This window comes from Sus scrofa, chromosome 2 (genome assembly GCF_054392235.1).
Source record: "Sus scrofa isolate SSC_HxYL_T2T_F1_AM1 chromosome 2, Sscrofa_HxYL_maternal_Yorkshire_Landrace_v2.0, whole genome shotgun sequence".
NCBI classification, from domain to species: domain Eukaryota; kingdom Metazoa; phylum Chordata; class Mammalia; order Artiodactyla; family Suidae; genus Sus; species Sus scrofa.
This window is the reverse complement of record NC_139384.1, coordinates 21516571-21540751: the sequence shown is the minus strand read 5'-3', so window position 1 is coordinate 21540751 and position 24181 is coordinate 21516571. Positions and strand designations below refer to the sequence as shown.

The window sequence follows — 24181 nt, the reverse complement described above, 5'->3', positions numbered from 1 at the left end:
AGGAGACAGGACAATTAGTCTAGAGGCTTCCCTGTCACCACCCTCCCCTGGCCCCAGTCTGCCTGGGGGCTGGGAGGGCACCAGGGAGCAGAGCTGGCAGACTCTTGCACACGCCTTGCCTGTTGTTTCTGAAAGTCCTGTGAGGGTGTAGGTTAGGAACTGCTCTCCCCATTGAACAGATAAGAAAACTGAGGCCCTGGGGAATTACATGCTCATCTGAGGGCCACCCAGGGAACGAGGCAGAACCAGCTTGAGCACCCATAACAAGTACTAGACCAGTGTTCTTTCCACCACTCTTATGTTCTGTGACCTCTTCTGAGATCTGAAGCTAAAAGCAGAACCTGGTGACAAGAGGGAACCACTGGCACAGACAGCCCCAGAAGGTCACAGTGCCTGTTGAGGCAGCCCTTCAAGGAGTGGTATTGACAGTCTCCTGGCCATACCAGCCAGGTGGCTTGAGGTAGCATCCTCCTGCCAGAAAGAGTACAAGCTGAGCTCAGCACCAACTGCTCAGGGAAGCCAGCTGGACAGCTTCAGGCAAGACTGGCTCAGATTGATTGCTCTTCGCAAGGGGGACTGTACGCCCCTTATAGTCATAGAGCTGCCTGCAAGGATGGAGTTAGGAAAGAGCTTTGACACCCCCGCTGCCCCAGCCTCCACATCTGTCAGACTTACTGCAGACAGAGCCCTGGTGGCTCGAGCCTCAGCTTGAGCCAGGCTGACCTGGGCTTGAATCCCACCTGCCCTTCTGGGCTGAGTCACTTTGGACCCATCAATCCATTGGTCCCCAATCCTCGGTCTCTTCAGTTGTGAAATGGACACAGAAGCAGCCACCTCTCCAAGGTCTTGTGAGGGTCAAGAGGATGAATGTGACATGCCTGATGGTAACGTGCTTAGCAGTAGAATTGTTTTAAGTAGCACATTACGTGTGCCCTGCAAGCTCCAACTCTGACCCTCAGGCTGGGTGGGCAGTCCCACTGTGGCTGACAGATGGCCCTGTGACCCTGCCCTTCCCCTTGCCAGGCTCCCTGGGTGCCCGCACCTCTGTTGGCATCAGCCAGGGGAGGCCCAGAGGCTTTAGGGAGGAAGGGCAAATGGAAATGGTGCACAAGAAGGCCGATCATATTAAGATCCAGCTGCACTTAAGCGTCTCCTGGGAAGTGCTTTAGACGAAGCTGAGGAGTGCTCCCAGATGCCAAAGTGGCCTCACATCGAGGTTCTGTCACTCTCGGCAGCCCGACCACATGCTCCCCAAGTAATTGGTCTCCTAATGCATCGGCCCTGGCCTGGTTCCATGCCAATTCCCACATGGGATCAGTTCATGATGTTTCCCAGCCGGGTCAGCGGGTCACAGACCAGAGTGACGCACCCCTGCCCGTTGCGTTGTTTTCTTGTCCCTGCAGGCCGTTTCTAGATTCTGTACAGAACGCCATGGCCTGGAAGAGTAAACAAGATTTCCAGGCTGGGATTCTGCTGAAGACCAGGGCTTTTATGTCCAGAAATTGTGTGTTAGATGCAGAGGGACCATATAAAAGAAAGGCACGATTCTCTCCTATAGCAGATAGAAGTAAACCAGCATGGCTTTGATTTTCTTCCTCAAAATTAGTTTTTATTCCTAACTACAAAAGGATCAGGTGTTCTTTGCAAGAAATTTAAAAGAAAGATGAAAGGAAAAAGGAAAATCATTCGTAACTTTATACCAGAGATGACAACTCTTCACATTTTGCAGTGAATTTTTTTCCTACACATTTATACAGTTAAAAAAATAAAAGCAACTTCACACTGAACTCATCATCTTGTAGCCTTTTTGCTACTTGTTTTTTTGATTGGTGTATGAAATTAGTTGTTGTTCCCTAAGGTGATGTTGAGTGTCTGCATAGAATTGTATAGAGTTGTATCATTATGTAACCAGTCTTATTGTGTTGGATAATTCAATGGTTGATGCGCTTGGAGTTGTTTTTTGTTATTAGTAACCATTCTGTTGACTTTGGAAATCATGAGAGTGGATGTGGATGGTGGGAAGCAGGGTTGGTGGTATAGCTAAGAGTCCAGAATTTAGTCTCAGTCAGACCGCATTCAAAAAATAAAAGAACAGGTAATTAATATTTTTATAGAGGCGGAAATGGCACCAGGCACTGTGTTAAGTGCTTTACGTATGTTAACTCATGATTTATGAATCCACACAAGAGCCCATGGACTAGGCACTATTTTTATCCCCATTTTCCAATTGATGAAATTGAAACAGTGCCCCCTCCACTTATGCAGCCATCACGTGGCTAAACCGTTGTGCACATGTATGATTGTTATAATGCATTCCTGAAAGTGGGGTCCTGGCCCAGATTCAGAAGGCTCTACATATTTTTAAGGCCTTGAGTGTCGTATGCCAATAATGAGCCAGGCCGGTGTTCTAGAAATCTCCTCTCCTTGAAGGAGAGGCTGTCCCATGCCCAGCATGGAGGAAGCCAGCACTCAGTACATCTTAGCCAGTGCTGGCACTGTTCTGTTCTGAGTCATTCATTGAGAAGACAAGACACACACTTGAGGAACCTCCATATCAAGGGGTCCTGACAGTGAGGCTACAGGCCTTGGAGGGACATGGGACAGCACTGGCAGTGGTGGTCAGGGAAGACCGCATGGTGCAGGAGGCTCTTGGAGAATCAGGAGGGGGACCCTGAAGTGACAGCCCGATGGCTCCTGAGCAGTGGAGCCCTAGGTGGTTTGTGTCCAGGGCTTGTGTCGGGAGTGTTGCGCTGGAGAAGAGATGGTGAGAGGAAGATGAGCCCAGATCAGGCTCGGGAGTCCTGATCTGGGAGGCAGAGGGCTCTGGTGCTGGGGAGCTTCTGAGGGCTGAAACTTAGGAAAACTTAGGAGGGAAGGAGGGGGTAGGACTAGAGGTGGGGAGACCAGTGGAGACCAGGACGGGAGCCCAGGCAGAGAGACCTGCGTGTGTGGCCTGGTAGGGTCCTCCGGGAGTGGTGAGGAAAAAAGATGGGTTTCCTGGTGCCGGAACACCCCTTCTTGCCGTGAGCACTGAAGCAAAAGAAAAACAGACACAGGACTCAGCTGTGAGGTCAAAATATTTGACAGAGCTGGATGGGAGACCTTGGCTTCCATCCATGACCACAGTCAGGCTCCTGATACTCGCTCAGCAAGCCTGGGCCTCGGGGCACCCTGTTCAAGGAAACAGCCAGCTGCCAGGAGAGTCACTGTCAGGCCCGCTGCACCTGCTCGTGGAGAGCAGAGGCAGTGGCCCTTCCTGGTACCCTCCCTCCCAGGCGGGGGACCCAGGAGCCGAGCAGCACGCACACTCTCTGTGGGCAGGCAGACCTGAAAGTGGGCAGGGAAGGGATTCCCCATCCCCCAACCCACTCCCTTCTCCCAAGCTCCCCTCTCAGAGAAGGGGGTCAGGGCACTCCGGGGAGCATTGCCAGTATTCTGCCCTCCCACAACTGCCTGCTGTGTGCCTTCCTCGTTGCCACTAAGGTAGGAGATGCTGGCCCCTCCCCCACGCTGTCATCCTGCCCCATCCAGGATCCTTTGGAGGAAAGGCTGCCAGGGATCTGCCAGGTGGGCAAGTGTCCACGTGTCCATTCCGATGCCATGTGGACCCGGTTCTAGAGCCCACTCCTCCACTCCCTGCTGCGTGACCGTTGGCAAATCTCTTAGCCTGCGTTTCTACCCCTATGAAACGGGGCTGTAAGAATTGAGTGTGACAGTATGGCTCTGTCTCGGTTATGAGTAGCTGTTACCATCAAATAATGCAATGGGAAGGCAAGTCCCCCAACCGGCGGGCTCGGGGCAGACCTCACTGCGATGGAGATAGAGTGGCTGCCATGTAGACCCATCAAGAACAACGCCTTGGGGGAGAGAGGGCCCGGCATGGCCAAGAGAGACCGGAAAGGCAGGTGTACAGGGGCCTTTGCAGAGGCGGATGGGAAGAAGTGTGGGAAGGGACCAGATTCTGGGGTGTCCCCACAGCAGGGTTGGGAGGAGGGAAGGGGGGCCAGGGAAGAGCCAGAGAAAGGAGAATGTTTGTCCCAACACTCCCATCCAAAGCCCCTACAAAGCCCTAGATTCTTTCCGCTCTCACCTGGGAGCAACGCAGAGTGACCCGTGTCCCAGGTTAAAAGGTGAGTATGCAGTCAGGCCTCGGACAGGCAGCCCCTGGGCACTGGGGCCGTGGGGTTCCAGCATCAGGACAGAGTCCTGTCTCTGGCCCCTGGTTTTCCTATCTGCGGAATGCAGAGGCTGAACACATTTAATGTTTTTTGTAGCAGTTTTGTCCACAATTCATGGTAATTAAAAAAAAAAGTTTGCCTCCCCCCACATTTTACTAACACTGAAGCTTCATGACATAAAGCATGTGTCTTCATCACGTGTGTCTTCTCTGGGGTTTTCTGCTGTGCATCCTTAAAAAAACACCGGTCGTGGCCCCCTACCTGATGTGGTGGCCCCCTAACGAGTCCTGCCCCTTGCTCTGAACGCTGACCCAGCTCATGTGGAAGGTTCCTTCCTGCTCTGGCAGCCTGCAGTTCTAGTCCATTTCCTCTGGCCTCATGACCCCCATCAGCCAAGCCTTTGTGGTTTTCTTCTTGGTATCTTCAAACGGTAATTTCAGCTCGGGAGGGAGACCAGACCGAAGCTGCTCCCAGTGCCTTCCCACCTCCTGGGAGGTCCTGGCCTGTCCACTCTCTGCTGGGCGCTCTCTGCTCTGCCTCGAGTGCCTGGCGTCCGTGGGTGGGGAGGGGCCCCTGTGCCTTCTCCCGCCTTCCCCACGGGACAAGGAGTGGGTCGGATGTAATCCCCACTCCTCTTGCCACCCCCCCACCCCTGACTCCTGCCTGGGCCAGAGGACACCCGTCTTCTCTCTAGTTGAAGTGGAGCCTGGCTTCTCATTGGAATTCCAGACTCTTCTCCAGGCCCAGCCTCTTCACCCCGTCCCTCCTCACACTGAACCGGGCTGGTCCAGGAGTCACCATCGTGGAAGCTGCTTATGGATGATGAGATGAGCTTGGGCAATGACAAACCTGGGTGCAAATCTCAGTTCCATCTCTGCCTGGCTGTGTGGCCTTGGGAAAGTTCCCTAACATCTCTGAGCCTGAATCCTCAACTAGGGTTTAGAGAGAGTAACCCCTGTCTAGGAGGATAAACTTGAGGGTGAGAGGTACAGAGTGCTTTGTGTTGGTGCCTGGCCTGAGGCAGATGCTTGGGAAAACTCATTCCTTTAAATCCCATCCCCTTGGGTGTCCTTGTGACAGCTAGAGAAATGGCTGCTGTTGTCACCTCGTAGAAGGAAGGGGGAGATGCCTTCCACGGGCCCGTTATTGGGTGCGGGGCAGGGGGGGGGCAACGTTGAGGAGAAGCTGCTTTAAGTGGGCTGTTCTGGGAGTGACCCCTTCCACCCCAACGTGCCCCAAATGTGCAGAGACTGGGGTGTGGCCTGTACCTTGTGTCTGCTGGGCAGCCTGAGACAGTGTCTGAGGAGGGAGACACGAAGGGACCATGGAGAATGGACTCCCCGGGGCCCCAGAGGGGGACAGTGGCTTTTCACAAGGATGCTGGTGTGTGCCAGCTCAAGGCCAGGCGCTCAACAGGCCACAACGACAGGGCATCATTTCAACCTGATTTTTTTGGACTCCATTTAGAAATTGACCCTCCTGCAGGGCACGTTTTGCCCCAGTATGCTCTCATAAAAGAATCTGGTTTGATCCTCATAACTGCCACCCCGGGAGAAGGACAGGGCAGGCACAAGGCCTCCACATTCACCGGGTAGTGAGAAGGAGTTTCTAGCAAACACTAAATCCAGGGTATCCAAGCAGGCAGTCTGGATGTGCCGTTTGCCTCTTCTCGTGCTGTTAACCCCTTACCAAGGCTGTGTGAACGTCATCTTTATGGGTTGTCTTCAGAGCCCACAGCACTTCCCTTTTGCTACCTCCCCACCCCCACTGTGATGGTAATTATTGACAGATCCATATATTGGCTCAGATCCAGATGATTCTGGGTCTGAGCCAAGCTGGGGACAGGCACGTGGGCGCCTCTGTCTTCAGGGACTGCTGTTCCTGGGCAGCTGCTCCCAGAACATGGAAAGCTGTTCCTCCCAGGGCTCCTGTGCCCATTGGCACTTGAATGCTGTAGGCAGCAGGGCTCTGATAGCCGAGGTGACTCGCCCAAAGTCACAGCTCCAACAGCAAAGCCCTTCGCAAGGCTGCCTGCTGCAGCGGGGTCTTGGCACTGCCTCGGAAAGCCTCTGCCCCCTTGCCTCTGTGTTCCTGGCCGGCTCCTGCTGCCCTCGCTCTGTTTTGCTAATAACCAGAAGATCTCCTTCCCAGGCAGAGGCGCTTTAACCTTGGAACATAAATAAGTTCCTGTGGGTTGCTTTAAGGAACACATGGGGCTGGCTCGTGGTTCAGTAGAGACTGTGAAATTTCTCAGGATCTGAGGTTACAAGCGCTGCCTTATCCATACCAGCTGGGGCATGTCGTTGGGCCTCAGTTTTCCAGCCTACATGTGAGGGCCAGCACCAGAGAGAACCGTTCCAGAGAACCTGTCCTTGCAGAGGGCAGTGAGGCTGGACCAAAGTTCAGGACTGGTGGAGTCAGTGGGTTAAGAACCCGACTAGTATCCATGAGGATGCGGGTTTGATCCCTGGCCTTGCTCAGTGGGTTAAGGATCCGGTGTTGGCGAAAGCTGCAGTGTAGGTTGCAGATGCATCTCCAATCTGGCTTTGTTGTGGCTGTGGTGTAGGTCAGCAGCTGCAGCTCTGATTCGACCCCTAGCCTGGGAACTTCCATATGTTGCAGGTACGGTCCTAAAAAGAAGAAAAAAAAATGTTCAGGACTGGCTTCCATTCTTATTCTGCCAGTGCCTTGCTGCTTGCTGTGTGACCTTGGTCTAGTTCCCTCCCCTCTCTGAGCCTCTGTGAGCCTCTCTGGTCTCAGCTCAAAAGATAGCAAAGAAACCCATGCTTTTCCGAGGTCATGGAGGGGAAGGTAATAGCAAAGCTCAAGGGCCACCGATTGTGTGGGATTTTATCCTTATCCATGTAGTGATTCTCAGGCCACTGGGCCCAGGAGAGGGACACTCAGTCCTATAAAAACAATCATGTGGGAAGGATTGAGCCACAGACCCTGGGCTGCCAAAGCTGTGCCAGGGAGCTAGCCCTTGGCAGGGAAATGTGCATCCAGTACTCACATCAGCATAGCCAGGCCCATAGCCTGGGCAGGATTCTTGGGGGGGGGGGTTTCCTCTGGGCTCCACCTCCCTCTGAGTCCCCAAGAATCTCCCTGCCCCCCACTCCAGCCTGGTGTTTGCTGGAGCTCATCCTGGGAGTGGGGGGTGTCAAGGTGCCTCCCCCGGTGGGAACAGCCCTGCCATGCCAGCTCTGGCAGCCTGCCTGCCAGCAGCTGGTATTCTGTTGTGCTGTGTACAGTGAGGCCCAGATTAGACAGTGAGCTCATCATGACATGAATGGGGCCACTGGAGCGGGGGCACTGGAGGCTGCAGATCTGACTTGGCGATATCACAGGGGACCTCCCTGGACCCTCTCCCCTCCTCTCGGTGTCTCTCAGGCTCTCTCCCCCTCCCTCCCTCCCTCCCGTGCACACACGGACACCCTCTCAGAGCTTGTTGGGGATTGTCATGGCAACCCTCCAGCAAAATCATCAAAACACTTTTATGCTCACAATCGTTCCAGACCAAGTGCTAATTCTGAGTGAGGCAGAAGCAGTTGGTAGGATGCTGAGGCCATGCGCTTTGTGTGCAGGGCCCGCTAGGGGCTAGAGTGGGCAGCAGCAGGAGGTGAGGGTGGGGCCAGAAGGCAGGACCACTGGGAAAGGCCCTGTCACTTGTCTGCCACAGCTGACTCCTCCCCACCCCCTACGCCACATTCACATTGCATTCCATCTCTGCACACCTGGATTCATGTACATGTACACACACACACACACATGCACACGCGCACACACATGCACACAGGCAAATGATAGCTGAGCCAAATACACCCAAAGTACAGACTGACCCAAACAGCAACATCTGGAATAACCATGACCTCGTTCAGCACTCAAGAGTCCTGAGATCCACTCTGGGAACTTCTGGGTGAGCATGGGGGCACAGCCAGCTGACCCAGTCTTCTAGCTGGCAGTAGGTCTGTGCTGGGGCAGCAAAGCAGCCACAGGAAGGGGTCCGGCCCTCTTCTTAGGAAGCAGAGAAGGACCTGTGACCAGAACCACCCCAACCTGGTTCTTCCCACCTTGCTGTGACTCCTCGGAGGCTCACTGCCTCTCTGCATCCCAGGATGGACTCAGCATCTCAGTTCCTTTCTGACCCCGGCCAGGGTACCACAGGCTCCCCTGGAAACAAAGCCCTGTAGTAGCTGATGAAATGGTGGTTGCTATTTTTAAACCCTGGCTGTGCCCCAGAGCCAAAGTGTGGGTGAGGATGGTGGAGGAGATGATGGCACAAGCCCCTTCCCGGGCTGCTGCCATCTTCCTGCCCCATCTGCTCCCCCAGCACCCCCTCCGTGGAGGCGAGCCTTCCCCCACAGCCTTAGCCGGGCTGCTTGCCATTCTCTGGCCCAAGAGGAAGCATCTTCTTCCTGCAAATGGGTCCTGTCGTCTGCACATCTTTCTGAGGATTCTAGCATATTGGACTGAAGGGGTCCCCAGCAAATCAGAGTCTAGCCTCCTCACTTCATAGATGGGGAAACTGAGACTCAGAGGTGGGAAGCAATGGATTCCAACCACAGGGTACGTGGATGATGGAGTTGATGCTGCAAACTGGGCATCTGACCTCTATCCAGTGCTGCTCCTGTCACATCAAAAGGATGATGAGATGAAGTTTTTTGCCAGCAGCAAGCACTGATTTGGGTCAGGCAGACCCGGTTTGAGTGCCAGCTTCAGCGCTTAGTGCCAAGAGTGGTCCTGATAAGCTCCACAGCCCCCTCAGTCCTCATCTGTAAAATGGGGTGATAGTACGATCCCCCTCAAAGGATGCCGTGAGGATGATTTCAGTGAGGCACGTGCAGAGCACCATTGACCCATAGTAGGTGTTCAACAGATGACACTCTGTGGTCCTCCTCTGCAGTCCCAGGGCGACAGGCCTGCTGAGAAGAAGGGCCACCTGTGTCCCAGGGTGGCCAGGGGAGGCACCCCAGCCCGTGCGGGAAGAGCAGACCACACTGACAGGCACAAAACACAGGAGAAGGCCTTGCAGAGAGCGCTCCAGAGTGACCGAGGGGGAGCCCTGAAGAGGGCGTCCAGGCTGCCCTGAGGAGGACAGCCCTGGAGCTGAGACTCCACAGGGTAGGGAAACAAACGCTTGGCCCAGGCCTCCCAGCAGGTTCGGGCGGAGCCAGGCTAGGACTCACCTCTGAACTCCCCTACCCATCACCCCCCTCCTGGTGTCCCTCTCACCCTGCTGGACGTTGCTTCTCTGAGTCCTTGACTGGCTCCCTCCTCCTCCCAGTGTTGGCTGGTCCCCCTCTTGTCTGTCTGGAAGGTGGTGCTTGACCCACTGCCCTGTCTACACCCTCATGACTTCCAAACCGCCTCTTCTCCTCTAAGGCCCGGTGTCCCTCTGGACCTCTCCACCCGGGTGTCAAGTGATTCTTTTGGTTAGGACAGTCTGAGTCAGTGTAATAGAGACCCAGATTAGAGTAAAAATATTTGGCTGATGGTTCTCACACAAAATAGCTCAGAGTTTCAGGTTGGTGGAGAGCTCTGTTGCGGGGGGTCATTTAAGGGCTCAGACTGATGGCAGCAATGCTCTCTCCAACACAAGGTCTCCAGGGCCTCTCTGGTCATCACTCTTCCAGCCAGTGTAAGGAGAGGAAATGGAAGTTTTGGACAGACGTTTCCTCTTAAGCAAGTGAGACCAGAGCGTTTGACTTCTGTTCACATTCCACGGCTGAGGGCTTAGACCCGTGGCCCCACCGCAAGAAGCTGGGAAGTGGGCCCAGCTGGCCAAATTCTACCCTCATCCACCCTCTAGAACAGAGAGGACTTCCCGCCCTGGTGGGAAGGCCCCTGGTCCTGTGTCTCCCCGGCCCTGGGCTTTGGCCTTGGGAAGTTCCTTCTCGTCTGTGTCTCTCCACTACCACCCAACAGGGGTTGAACGTCGGTCCTCTCATGAGTTTGTTTAGGGACGGTCATGGGCTTTTAAAGTCCAGCCTTGCAGTTTTGTTGGTAATAACAATTCCTTCAGAAACGTAGTAGGCTTTGGGTCTTTTTACTTCTGGTCCGTTCCATATGCAGTAACCACACCCCAAATTCGTTTCTTGATAGAGTTTTTAAGTCTGTCTGTGTTGCCCAACCCATCTTTCTCTCTCATTTTAAGTGAAAGTTACCCTAAAGACATCTGAAATAATAGACTTGGATGACAAAGCAACACCCCCTAATAGAATATTTTGCCACAAGGGTGATCCATTTGTTTGGCCTAATAGACAGGCTTGGAGAAAGGCTCTGAGCCACGATGGTCTAATCTGCACTTTGGACAAAACCAGTTGGTCTCTCCAACCCTGAGGACAGTGACTTTTCTATAGGTTCTCCTTTTCTCTCCATCTCTTCTTGCAAACTAGCCAATCTCTTTCCTGTAATATCTTCCCAATGTCAGCATCCAGCCGCCAACACAGGCAAATGTTTTTCGCTCTTTCCAAGCATTTTTCTAGAATTAGAGGCTCAAGTAGGCATGTGGTCTGCCTTCCTAATGATCTCAGGTAATGTTTTCTTTTTCGTTTTTTATTTTTATTTTTTATTTTTTTTATTTTGTGCTTTTCAGGGCCGCACCCGTGGCATATGGAGGTTCCCAGGCTAGGGGTTGAATTGGAGCTACAGCCACAGCAACATCAGATCTGAGCTGTGTCTGCAATCCACACCACAGCTCATGGCAACGCCGGATCCTTAACCCACTGAGTGAGGCCAGGGATGGAACCCGCAACCTCATGGTTCCTACTCAGATTTCTTAACACTGCACCAGGATGGGAACTCCCAGATAACATTTTTAATAGATGTTTTGCCACAGCATAACAAGAGTCACTGGTTTTCCATTCTCCAATATTTGTTTCCATGTTGCTCACCACCTGTTGGCTAAGCCAGTGCCACACATTTTAGGGGTTTTGTACATGGCAGCTTCCCATTCCTGGTCCCAATTTCTACATCAGAGTTTTGCTAAGATGCTGTTGAAAGGAACTCTAAAATACAGTGGCCTTAGGATTATAGGAATTAATTTTTCCTTCACATAATGCAGTTCCGATATGATCATTTTAGGCCTTGGTGCCTAGTGGATTTGGATGGATAACTTGCAGACCCCACAATGACTCTTCCCTCCCCAACCTTCTCTTCCCCACAACATTCCCCTATCAATCAATGGCACCACCATCTAACATTTGCTCAGGCCAAATACAAATATGTCAACCTGGATTTTCACCCCTTCCCCCCAACACTGCCCCCCCAATTGAATCCATCAGCAAGTCCTCTCAATTCAATTTTCAGAAAGATCCCAAATCTGACCGTTTCCCTACCTCTCTGTTTTCTTCACTCTAATCCATGTCTTCAATGTCTTGTATCTGGGGGTCATAGGTGGGCTCCCTGCTTCTTCCCCCAACCCCTTTCCCGTTACTCCCCGCATGGCAACCAGAGTGAGCTTTTCCAAACATAAAATGGAACATGTAGCGCCTGAGCACAGAACCCTCCAGTGCTGTACCATTGCCCTTAGGATAAAATGCTACCTCCTTAACATGGCCATCGAGGCCTCCGTGACTGTCTTACTTCTTGTGCCCCTTGCCCTCTCTGCTTTAGCCACATAGGTCTTCTTGCTCTTCCTGGAATAAGCCAGGCTTCCTCCTGCCTCTATGCCCTTGCACCACGTTCCCTCTGCCCTAAACACTCTCCTCCCAGTTGTCACACACTGGTTCCTTCTTTGTCCTCCACAGGGCAAAGGGCTTCAGCATAATGGATAAACAAGAGGCCTTAGGAACTAAGTCGTCTGGGTTTGAATCTCAGCTCTGCTATTAACTAACTGTGTGACCTTGGGGGAAGTTGCTTAGCTTCTCTGTGCCTTCGCTTTCCTATCTGTAAATGAGCATAATAGGAGTTCCCGTCATGGCTCAGCAGAAATGAATCTGACTAGCATCCATGAGGACACAGGTTCCATCCTTGGCCTCGCTCAGTAGGTTAAGGATCCAGCATTGCTGCAAGCTGTGGTGTAGGTCGCAGATGTGGCTCAGATCCCGCGTTGCTGTGGCTGTGGTGTAGGCTGGAAGCTACAGCCCTGATTTGATCCCTAGCCTGGGAACCGCCACATGCCACAGGTGCAGCCCTAAAAAGACCAAAATAAATAAATAAATAATAAAAATACTTGTTACCTGGAGTTGCTGAGAGGATTAAACAAAATAATGAGCACATTAAACGAGTTAATGCATAAACAGTACTCAAAGCATGGCATCTGTTAAGCACTTAGTAGTGCTATTATTGTCCTTCTGAGGACACCTTAAATATCACCCATTCCGAAGAGCCTTTTGTGCGCCATCCCCCAGCATCTCTCCATCTGCATCCCTATCACCACCCACAGCTCATTTCTTGTTTAGGTGTTTAGTGTCTGCTCTGCTCCCTTCCCTGGACTGTAACTTTCCCAAAGGCAGGGACCCTCCTGAACCAGTACTTAGTATGTTCTCAATAAGTCTTTGTCGGATGGCTATGGAAGGAATGGCGGCCAATTTCCATTGATTTCCTCCTTTCCCAGCCTTCCCATGAGCCTTGCTGGATGCTAGCACCCCAGGCCCACATGTCAGAGCAATGCTTATTTATGGTTTCCTCTTGGGAATGTGGGAAACCCAGGCAGAGGATCTGCTCTGAGAAGCCTTGGGGGCATTGGTGGCTCTCAGCCCTTAGCAGGACTCAGCATTGGTGGCTCTCAGCCCCTGGGGTTGAGCCCCCTTGGTGCCATCAGCCTCTAGTGGACGAATTGCTTCTCCTCTCTGTGCCTCCGTTCTCTCATATGTAAAACTGGGAGACTACCAATTACCTCGCAGGGCTGTTAGGAAGATTAAGTAGGATAATATATGTAAAGCAAAGCTCACTGCCTGGCTTGGAGTAATGCTCTCCAGATGGTTACTTATCATTATTGTTGTTGTTGTTAGTCCCATATCTAAGTGTCATTCTTTGAGCATGAATGTGGGTGCTCAAGGGACTTGGAGGGTGCAAGTAGTGAGGAGACAAACATAGAGAAGACAATTAGGGAAGCGAAGTGGAATGGAATAATCCAGTGTGTTTGTATTTGTGTGTGTGTGTGTGTGTGTGTGTGTGTATGTGTCTGGGAGTGCTGGCATGAGTCCAGAGAAGAAATCCAGCCCTTCCTCCAGACTCAGTTTTGGAGAGCCAGGTGGCATGGCTCTCCCTGCAGCAAGGAGACTGGGAGCTGCCCCCGCTCCGCGCGCAGCGCAGAACCCTCCGCAGCATAACCAAGCGTCTTGATTGTGTGCCTCTGGGATTAGGAGGCTGGAGAGGGGGACCTGCGTCCCCGCGACTACCACGTTTCCTCCAGGCTTGGGGGAGGCCCAGGACAAGACCCTGCACCTGGGCCGCCCGCCCCTGCACAGCCGCGTGCTTCGGGGCCTTGGATGCTCCCGGAACCCCCGCGGGCGGGGCCCGCCTTCCGGAGCCGGGTTGGCGGGCGGCGCTGGGGAAAGGGCCGCTACTTTCCCAGCGTGGCGGGGCGACGTCAGGCGGAAGGGCGCGGGGCGCACACGCTTTAAATGGCATTCGCTGTCATCCGAGCTCGCAGCCGTGTGGGCAGGAGCCGGCTATATAAGCGGTGGGCCGGGCCGCCGCGGGGCAGACGGCGACAGCAGCGGCGGCGAGCGCCTCGGAGCGCAGCGGAGCAGCATCCCCCAGAGCCCCGTTCCCCACGACGGGCCCGCCTGCCCGCCCTCCCGAGGAGCGCCGACCCGGGCCCGCGAGGGCCGCCGCCACCCCACAGCAGATTTGGATCCCCCGCCCGGCGAGCCCCAGGCTGCTGCCTCCCGGGGGGCCCCGGCGCAGCGGCCGCCCCTGGAGAGCCCCGGCGCCCCGCCGCCCGGCCCCGAAGACACGGGCAGCGCCATGGCGGCCGCCAAGCCCAGCGAGCTGATGGGCATCTGCTCCAGCTACCAGGCGGTGATGCCGCACTTCGTGTGCCTGGCCGACGAGTTCCCGCAGCCCGTGCGGCCCGCCAAGCTGTCCAAGGGCAAGGGTCGGCTGCGGCGGCCGCGCCAGTCCCGCTTCAAGACGCAGCCGGTGACCTTCGACGAGATCCAGGAGGTGGAGGAGGAGGGAGTGTCCCCCATGGAGGAGGAGAAGGCCAAGAAGTCGTTCCTGCAGAGCCTGGAGTGCCTGCGCCGCAGCACGCAGAGCCTGTCGCTGCAGCGGGAGCAACTCACCAGCTGCAAACTGAGGAACAGCCTGGACTCTAGCGACTCCGACTCGGCCCTGTGAGGGGCGCCGCCCGCAGCCGGGACACACGCGCCTCGGAGGCCCGCCGGCGACCGGCGTTCGAACCCGGAGAGGGCCTGCGCCCGCCACCCCGGGGCCCAGGAAGACCGGGAACCAGCGCCCCTCGAGCACTTGGACCTTCGCCCGGCTGCGAACTGGTTGGGGCGCCTCGCGCCGCGCCGCGCTCACCCTCGGGCGACAGGGAGGGGGGCCGCTTTCTTTGCCCTTGTAAATGTTTATTTTTAAACTCCTTCCAGTACGAACTCTGCTGTGAGTGTGTGCGGGGACGCGCCCGCGCCGAGTCGCCCCGGGTCACCAGGGCTTCTCGGAGAGCAGCTCCACGCCCTTGTCCGATGGTTTGCAACTCCGACTTTGCACACCGCTCCACCGTGCCCCCCAGCGCACTCCCGTTCACACTCACGCCGACACACTCTCGCTGAACACTTTTGTAATTGTTAGGCTCGGCCGATGGGACTTGGAGCGCAGCTCAGTTGCTGCTGTGGCCGAAGGATTGATATTTATTTTTGCATTGCGATGGCTGACGGCGTTTATTTAACGATCTTTTTACCTGATATGTCTGTGAGGCTCCCGAACGGAGACAAATAAAGTCAATATATTTGCACAGTGCATTTCTCAAGGCTCTTGACTTCTTGAACCTTGGGGGTTCAGGCTCTCAAGACAGGGGGAGGATTGGGGAAGATTAGCTGGAATGGGGGGCCAGGAATCCCCGGGTGTAGAAAACGTCACCAGAACGAGGTCGCGTCTTGGGTGCATGGGTCCATTACCCGCCTCCCCGACTGAATACACCGGGCCCAGAGCGCTCCCACCTCTTGGGTCTGTTCCCCACTTTGTCCAGGATGGGGTGGATGGAGGCGAAGGTTGGTGATGTGAGGATGGAAAGCGCCTGCCTGGGTGCATTTGACCTCTCAGGGAGACCCTGGTCGGGATCGTCGCCCTGTACCCACTGCAGAAGACCTCGCTCACCCCATGCCCTTTCCAGGTGGAGAGTGGGGAATGCCCGCGCCAGCAATGCGAGACCCGGGCGGGAATATGTGTGTGTGTGGGGGGGGGGATCCGAGGGAGAGCTGGGAGCCCGAGAGAGAGTGTGCACTCAAAGTCTCTTTTAGGTGAGGGCCCCCCTGCTGTCCCCTCTGACTCAGCGTAGTGGCCGGCGCCCCAGCGCGGTGGGGAGCAAACAGCGACTGTTTCTGTTCTTTGGTTCTTTTCTCCAGTTCTTTCCTTTTGCCCTTTTTAAGGTTCCGCAAGGAATCTGTCTTTGGTCAGAACCTGAAGGGCACTCGGATACCACGGAGATCCCCCCAGCCCCCGCCTTTGTTTACAGATGAGTAAACAAACCTTGCAGCGAGGGAAAGGTCACATGAAGTGTAGGGCTGGGCAGCCAGCTCTCCTGACTCCGCGTCCAGTGCTCCTTCGGTCACACGACTCTTTCTCCACTGCTTTCCAGAAGCTGCCCTCATCCCTAATCTATACCCTAAATCCTCTGGGTTGGCAGCCTGGCAGCAGGAGGCGATCAGGGTAATAAACAACATTCGGTTGAGGAAGGCCGATCCGCACACTTGGGGCCTCCTCCCCAGCCCACCCCTTCCGGATCACTCCAGAGTTGAGCCACTAGGGCCGGTCTTTCTGCGGACTTGTTCAGAGAGACACGGAGAGGGTGGATGCTCTTCCTACTCTTCCTTCTGTAGGTAGCCGTGTGTCTCTGCTCGGGTGCCCCCTGGTGGTGGTGAGGGCTGGTGCTCAGCTCAGTCCAGCCCGCGGGGCATCTGAACTGCTTTTTACTCTTCATACCGCCGCTCTTGTAGCGCTGAGTTCTGCAGAAAACCTGAAGGCAGAGGAAAGGAAACAAAGAAACAATAGAACACACCAGGTCTAAAAATATGTTCTCCCTGCTTGCTCACTGAGCTCTCAACGTCTTGGGGACTGTCGCCTTTGGTGCTGTCTGGCCCATGGGAACACACTGACCCACACACTGCCCAGTGGCAGTCAGTTCCATTGTGCACATGACCAAGACACTTAACTGCAAAGGCCTCAGCCCAGTGAGGCAGCTTTGTGTTGATGCTTTCATGCCACTCTCTGCAGCGGCCACGGCTAGGCTGGTTTGAGCTTCTTGGGGTGGGAGGAGGGTGGCTGAAGCGCAGAACTACCTCCCTGAGCACCCTCCCCATTTTCTTCCCTCATTCTGTCCCCCCACCTCATCTTATCTTACATCTTTAGCAGTAGTTCCTGTTTCAACTCTTCAAGAGACAGGTGCCCCAAGCCTTCCCATGGGTTCACACTTCTGATCGGAGATCCTGGCTAGGCATCCCCCTCTAGGCATGTGCCTCTGCCAGTACCCTTCTTCCGGCTGGAGAGCCTCCTTCTCCAGACCCCTGCCTTAGCCCCTACCCCAGCTGCAGGCTTCCTGAAGGATCTTCTTGAGTCACCCTGGCCAGTATCTGGGGTTGTTGTGGGGACCACATCTGATCACTCCAATTCCTGCCGAGCTGCTGGCAGAGCCTAGCACCCAGTGGGTGCTTCCTCCCCCAAAATGTGTTGGTTTAAAATGAGTAAGGGGCTGGAGTTCCTGTCCTGGCTCAGTGGTCAACCAACCCGACTAGTATCCATTAGGACCGGGTTTGATCCCTGGCCTCACTCAGTGGGTTAAGGATCTGGCGTTGCTGTGAGCTATATTGTAGGTCACAGATGTGGCTTGGGTCTCGAGTTGCTGTGGCGTAGGCCAGTAGCTACAGCTCCAGTTCGACCCCTAGCCTGGGAACCCCCATATGCCACAGGTATGGGTGTGGCCCTAAAAAGACAAAAAAAAAAAATAAATGAAATAAATGAGTAAGGGGGCAGTGAGGAAGATTGATACTCATTTCACCTACGTCCTGGTTGGTTTTAAAATTATTCTAATGTTTTATTACCCAGGAAATATTTGTTCATTATAGTAAAAACAAGTCACTCCTCCTCCTACCACCCGAGATAAATACATCCAAATTTTTGAGGTGATGCCTATATTATGTATGTGTATGTATCTGTATATTTACATATGTATGCATATGTTATTTACAAAATGAGTCTATGTTCTAAATGCTATTTTTAAGCTGCTCTTTTTCTTATTTGGGTTTATATTTAATATGAGTATGTATCGATCTACATCACGATTTTTATAAAATTCTATTGAATAGATTCTCCACATTTAATTAAGCCAATTTTCCACCCTTTGGTATGAAAGTGAGGTCCTATTTGTCCTCGGTGCATAGTTTTGCCTGTAACTGGCAGTTAGTTCTTAAGATTGAAGTGACACAGAGAGAATCTGGGAAGGGGAGAGGGAGATTGCAATGCTGCAGCCTTAGAGGCAGCAGCCTGGGTCTCGTGTGCTGTGGCCCTTGCACTGCACTGGACACTTTGTGGTTCCGAACATCTGTGCTGTGCACAGAGGAAGAAGGAGGAGCTCCTCCCAGGGCCCCGTAGAACTTCTGGGGCTCAGCTCCTCTCTGGGGCTTGAAGTCAATCCAAGGCAGCAGGCAGCTCCAAGGAGGCGGCTGAGCTGGGCCAGGGCAGACTGGGAGGCCAAAGAGTGGGAGAGGAGGAGAGAGAGAGAGAGAGACATGGGCAGGGAGCAAGGGAGCAAGAGAGCATGAGAAACAGAAAGATGGAAGTAATGAGGCCCTCGGGAAGACAGGGAAACTCAGAGACATAGAGAGATGGGGAAATAGAGAGAGGGAGCCTGGGAATGTCAGGAGTCTAAGTAGAATAAGGTTCACCCTTGGAGGGAGAGAGAAGGGGGCTGGGGGGAGATAGAGAGAGAGGTGGGGGGAGAGGAAGGGGCGCACGAGAGTAGTGGGGAGGAAAGGCGAGATGGAAAGTGCTCCGGAGAATGGGCACTGGAAGCAAGAGAGAAGATGGAGTGAGAGCGCCTCTCTGGGAGCCTAGAGCCGGCTGTGAGCTGGGGTGGGTGGAAGCCTGCCCCGCCGTCTGGCTTTATTGCCGCCACTGTCTGGATTTACAAGCTTGTCCAAGGAGACGCCTCCTTCCTTCCCTTCCCCACCTGGGCCTTAGCCCACAGCCCCAGCCCAGGTGTTGAGTTTTCAAACAAGCCGGAGCCCAGAGGAGGTAGTGTGTTGCCGTCCCAGCCCTGACCGGCAGGCAGCCTCTTCTAAACATTTCACCTTGGCCCTGGGGGAGATATGTATCAGGGCGTTTCTTGGACTCATTTGAAAGCAAAGTTGGCCTCTGCAGTCTGCTGCGTGCCTGTGCTGGGTCTGCGTGGAGGGGGGCTGAGAGGGAAGAGTTGTCTGTGATCCCAGGGAATCAGGGTCAGTGTGAACTTGGGAGTCCTCCCTCAGGGAGCACATTTGGGGTAGCCCCTAGGCCCCCTGGGCTCTGCCAGATGAGGAGAGAATAAAAACCACCACTTAGTGAGCACACTCCACTTTCATCCTGAGAATATTTCGCAGGCATTTTACAGAAGAGAAAACTGACGATCAGAGGGGTTAAGTTTCTTGCCCGATGCCACACAACTATTCACCAGTGAACTGGGTTGCAACGCTTCTTTTCTCGTCTATCCCAAAGCCCGTGTTCTTTCCAGAATATGATTCCCATCTTCTTCCTATGTCCCTCTGGGGAAGCGATGAGAGTGGGCCTTGCCAGGCTCTGGCTCCAGGGGGTGTACCTGACCGGGATAGAGTGACTCTGGCTTTGCAATCCATCCCCTTCTTTGACAGCAGCTGTGCCCCCGCCCAGTCTGCTCCCCACCAACAAAGGTGTACGCGGCTGGGATTCTAAGGCAGAGTTGTTCTTGGGAGACACAAGATTTCTTTGTGGGTGGACTTGGGCGGAGAGATTTCTGATGGCTCTGCTGAAGCTTTCTCAGACGCAAGGCCCTTCACAGACACCCTCTCTCCTTCTCTCCCGGTCACTGTCACTTTGGCAGCCTGCTGGCCCTGTCTCTATTTCATTTCACACTGGCATGCCTCCTAATGAAATCCGTGCACACTTACTCCTACCTTGGTGTCTGCTTCTCAGAGAACCAGGGCTGGCACATCCTTCCATTTCCTGGCAGGTCCGTGCCGCTGCCCTGCATCTCCCTCAGGCCCCCACGGCCCAGAGGAGGATGGCGAACATCATTTTAGGAAGAATTATAGGGGAATGACAACATTTAGCAAGCAAATATGTGTTGGGAGAGTCCTCTGGTCCTGCGCCCTAGATGCGGAATCATCCGCTGTGGGCTGTGTGTGTACACGGGGTGAGAGGGTGAGGGGCTCCCTCGCGGACAGTCATCTCAGCTGACCCCCAAGTCCACGAGACTTGCACAATGGCCACGTGCCCATTCAGCTCCCAGGCCCACCGTGGAGACCGCTAATTGTCTACCAACGCGGATTTTGCCCTCCTCCAGGGCGCACAGCCAGACTCTGTGTTCCAGATGCTCTTGTACTTAGATCTCTGTGTGTTAAGTTTTGGCCAGGGGCATGCATTGGGAAAGTAAGTGTGTTTCTCCCAGGCCTCAGCCTTAGAATGTACCCTCCTCTCCCCCATGCCCCATGCTCTCTGTCCCCTTCCCCCAAGTGGGAACATGGCTGTGCCTGCCCCCCAGTGATCAAGCTGACAAGGCCAAGGGCATAGGGGATGGCAGAGAAACATGATGGAAGGACCCCTGTCCCCCGAATGACCTTGTGGAACCCAGCAGCCTGCTGATCTAGAATCACCGTGGACTATTACACATGAAAGAAACACACTTCTGTCTCTTTCCAGCCACTAAATCATTACTGGGTCTCCAGCACAGCAGGCTTCCGTTGCCCTGAATAAACAAAAATGACTGCCAGCAGTGGGGCACTGTCCTAGCAAAACCCCTCCCGGACAAGGCATTGACTTAATGATTCTGCTGGATGTGAGGAGGGTATAAATATTACAGGCTGGAAAGCTAGAGGCCCTTGTTATACTTTGGAAGAGTATTTAGTAAACGATTTTTATGAGACTTTGGAAGACTGATCATGGCTGAGCCTATCATCCTAGAAGAAGGGATTGGAAAGAGCCAGAATGTTAGTGTACATTGGCTGCTCTCTGTGGCTTTTAGCAAATTATTGTAAGAAAGACCTGAGCGATGGGAAGAAATAGAGAGTATCTAGAAACAGGGGGCCTCACAGAGGTGAGACCCTCCCCTCTCTGTAACCTATGCAGAAGGAGATCAGCTGCTGTGGCTCAGAGCCTTTCACCAAGACCACCCAGGAAGCCCAGCCCAGGATCCAGCCCTGGAGCACTGGTTAGACTCGGGTATCATCTTTCCACTCAAACTCACTGTGGGAGAATTTCCACTCCCCCCGCCCCCCGACCCGGACGCAGCCCAAATTAAAGTGCGGGCTGGGCCAGGGCAGGAAACAATGAAATAAAACAGGCCTCAGGATTATGCTGAGACAACATCTTTGCAGGATTCTTGGCTCCTAGAACTAGCTAGAAGAACACGACCAGACGCTTCTGAAGGGAAACTGCCAAGGCAAGTAGGAATTGGCCGTGATTAGGATTGTTTGGGCCCCAGAGAAACCCTCAAGGAGGCCAGACTATTTAACACCTGCTTCCGATGTAGCCACAGAGGATGATGGGGAAACCGAATCTTCCAGAAGCAGGTTGGCCAGATGAGCATCCTCTGTCCTCACGGTTCGTGCCAGCAGGATTTGCCCACCTCTGTGCACCAGTGACTTCCGAGTGTTTCCATTCTTCCCTTTTCCACGTGGGAGTGTGTGCTGTGGTTTTCCTGTCCTTGTCCACTGTTGCTTCAGGAATGGGGAGGGGGGTGTGCCTGGGGCGGTGGGGGAGTGGCACGTGACTTGTCTTGCAGTTTATGTCACCAAACTGAACCGTGAGGATCCGTAAGGGGCTCTGGAGAGGACTTCCTTTCCCGCAGGTCTCCTGCGCTGTGATCTGGAAGGGTAACCAGAGTCGGGGGCGGACATGCTCGGAGAGGGCGAGCGTGTGTTCTGCTGTGGGAAGGAGGATGGCAGGGGACTCTGGTAGCCAGTCAGGTCGACCCCAGTGGAGACTGCTAAGAGCCCAATGAAATCCGTTCTCTGTGTCTTCCTGGGCCCAGGGCCAGGCTGCAGTCTCCCTCCTTTGGGATGCGCAGGGCCACGTGCCGAGTTCTCTGGACCAAGCACGTGAGGGGAGCATGCCACGCTAAGCCTAAGGCCTCAGGCGCATGGCTCGTGTGGGTCCCCAAAGACAAATGTGGGGCATCCGTGTGGCCTGCCTTTGACCAAGTGTGAAGGCGTTCTGGGGGCCTGGGGCCCTCCAGTTGTGGGGAGGTGGAGTGTGGACTCAAGATGAACTCACCACCTTCCTGCTGGGTCTCTTTGTGCGAGTCCTTTCCCTCAGGCCACAGCAGAGCAAGGGGCGCTTCCCACCAGCCTGACCACAGCGGGCTTTGCCATAGCACGAAAATGTCCCGTCCCTCCGACTGGGGCAGACGTGTCAGACACTCCCTCCCCCCATCACGTGCTACAGCAGCGGAGGGTGGTGAAGATGAAAGTGGCTCAGGACCTGGACACATAAGACACTCGCCCCAGCGCTGCCCCTTGTCCTGTGGTCTTGAGCCAATCACTTCCCACCTTTCCTTGAGACCCCTCCCGGCTTTAATTGCTGAAGTTTATAAAAGACCCCGAGCACCTTAGGGCCTTAGAATCCTGGCCCTGGGGGAACAGGCAGGCAGGCCGTGTGCACAGAGACAGACTTGCAATCCCATCCTATACTGAGGGGGAGACGGAGGCGCAGAGGGACAGAGTCTTCTCCCAGAGGACAGTGCCTTTTCCCTGCTCTTCCTTCCCAGCCTTGGGGAGAGTCCCAAAAACTCTGGGCTGGGCTGTGTCTGTGCTGAATAATTCATGCCAAACCCAAAATAACAGCCTGAGAGCCAACCCACTGCAGGCAGGGACCCCGGCCAATGTGCCATTGCCTCACAGCCCTGCGTCTGTCCCCACCAAGGGCTGTTCTGGACCAGTTGGTTGGCCTTTAGGAAACCTCTGCCCTTCCCTCTGATCTTGTGGGGAGGATTCTAACAGAGCTCCCCTTTGCCCTGAACCTGATATTCCAGAAGAAGCCAGGCCCCATGAGCTTGCTACTCCCAGATTCATGCCCCATAAAACCCATTTTATTGGTGGTTCTATGTGTTCTGAGGTTTATTGGTTAGCTGTTCTTGTGGTCCGCTGTAAAATGTAACCCCATAGAAAGCTGCCAGGGACTCTGGATATGCTTTGGACCATCAGTGATTAACCCATATGTGGGACCAGGACTTGCTGAGCCCTGCCCTGAGTGCTGCGGGAGGCATGGTCTCTAGGCCTAAAGAAGCCCAATGGCGGTGTGAACGCACGTGCATGTGCACACACACACACAGACATATTTGTAAAGCAGTTCAGGATGGAGAACAAGCTCTCACCTTGAAGTTGGGGATTAAATACTGACTCTGGCTTTGCTCTGAGTCACTGAGGTTACATTTGGCTTCAAAAATGTAGTGCAGAGTGGCATGGCTCAAAGCACAAAAACAATAGTTATTACTCATAGAAAAACATCTGAAGGAGGGTTGAGTGGCTTAGTGATGCCATCAAAGACCCAGATTCAAAGAGCATCCCATGGATAGGAAATACAACCAGACCCTTAATGAGTCTGAGGATCAGAAAGCCACCAGGAGCTTAGCCACCCTCTCTCCATTTCCAGAGTGTGGTGGCCGGGGGGGAGGGGAGGGGGAGCCAAGTGTCAGAAACCAGACAATAAAGATGAGTAAGGCTTGGGGAAAAAAGGGGACCCAAATTCTAACCATGTTCTCTGTCATCCTTGACAATGTCTTTTTTTCCCTCATTGGTTACAAGATGGCTGCCACAGCACCAGCATCACATCAGCTTCCCAGCATGAAGACTGGGGCTGGCAAACAAAGAGACTTCACCTGGGAGCTCTCCTTTATTCCATTACTGTATAAGCTCAAAGTCCATGAATCTCCTTGTCTAAATTATTTCTAAGTTCAATGAGGCTTATCGGGTGCAATCCTTCAGGTATGTTCCCCACCCCCATTGTTCCTCTTGATCTGAAGACCTGTGAACTGCAGGGACAAATTATCTGTCCCTCACACACCCAACATACAATAGTAGTATAAGCACAGGATAACTGATACAGACACTTCTGTTCCAAAAGAAGGAAAATGAAAAGAACATGGAAGTCACCAGTCCATGACTATTCTGAAATATAGCTTCTTCTAACATAAACTTTACATTTTTACTGTCTATAATGTCCTTCCAGCTTCTGTCTGCTACCTGGCCCCAAAGCTATTCCAAAATGTTTAGGTTTTTGTTATGGTTGTACCTACATCCAGTTAACAAAATCTGTATTGTTGCAGAACTAATACCTTCAAACTTGGTGGCATAAGACAACAATAATTATTTAATAGCTTTCATAAATTTTCTGGTCGGTGTTTGGGAGCACCATGGCTAGCTGGTTCTGACTTGGAGTCACTTTGAGTTTCACATTAGCTGAGGTTGTAGCCATATGAAGGCTTGATTAGGGCTGGAGCCCCCAAGATGGCAGACTCACATTGCTGGTAAATTGGCACTTCCATTGGCCAGGGGTCTCAATTATTCTCCATGTAGTTCTTTCTAGAGGGCAGCTTGAGTGTCCTTGTGACTTGCTATCTGGCTTTCCCCAGATTCTGTGTGGGACAGATTCTGTGTGGGACAGATTAC

At 53.7% G+C, this 24181-nt stretch overlaps 2 protein-coding genes across 2 annotated transcripts in view; both read left to right on the top strand.

Annotated features, from left to right (window-relative positions):
* LOC100521486 (putative inactive 1-aminocyclopropane-1-carboxylate synthase-like protein 2) overlaps positions 1-24181 on the top strand; it is a 175174-nt gene that overhangs the window by 40956 nt on the left and 110037 nt on the right. The gene's annotated exons all lie outside the window — the stretch shown is intronic.
* Positions 13829-15089, top strand: C2H11orf96 (chromosome 2 C11orf96 homolog). Its single transcript, NM_001435423.1, is given in 1 exon segment — positions 13829-15089. A coding segment is annotated over 1 exon segment (372 nt). The 5' UTR covers positions 13829-14093; the 3' UTR covers positions 14466-15089.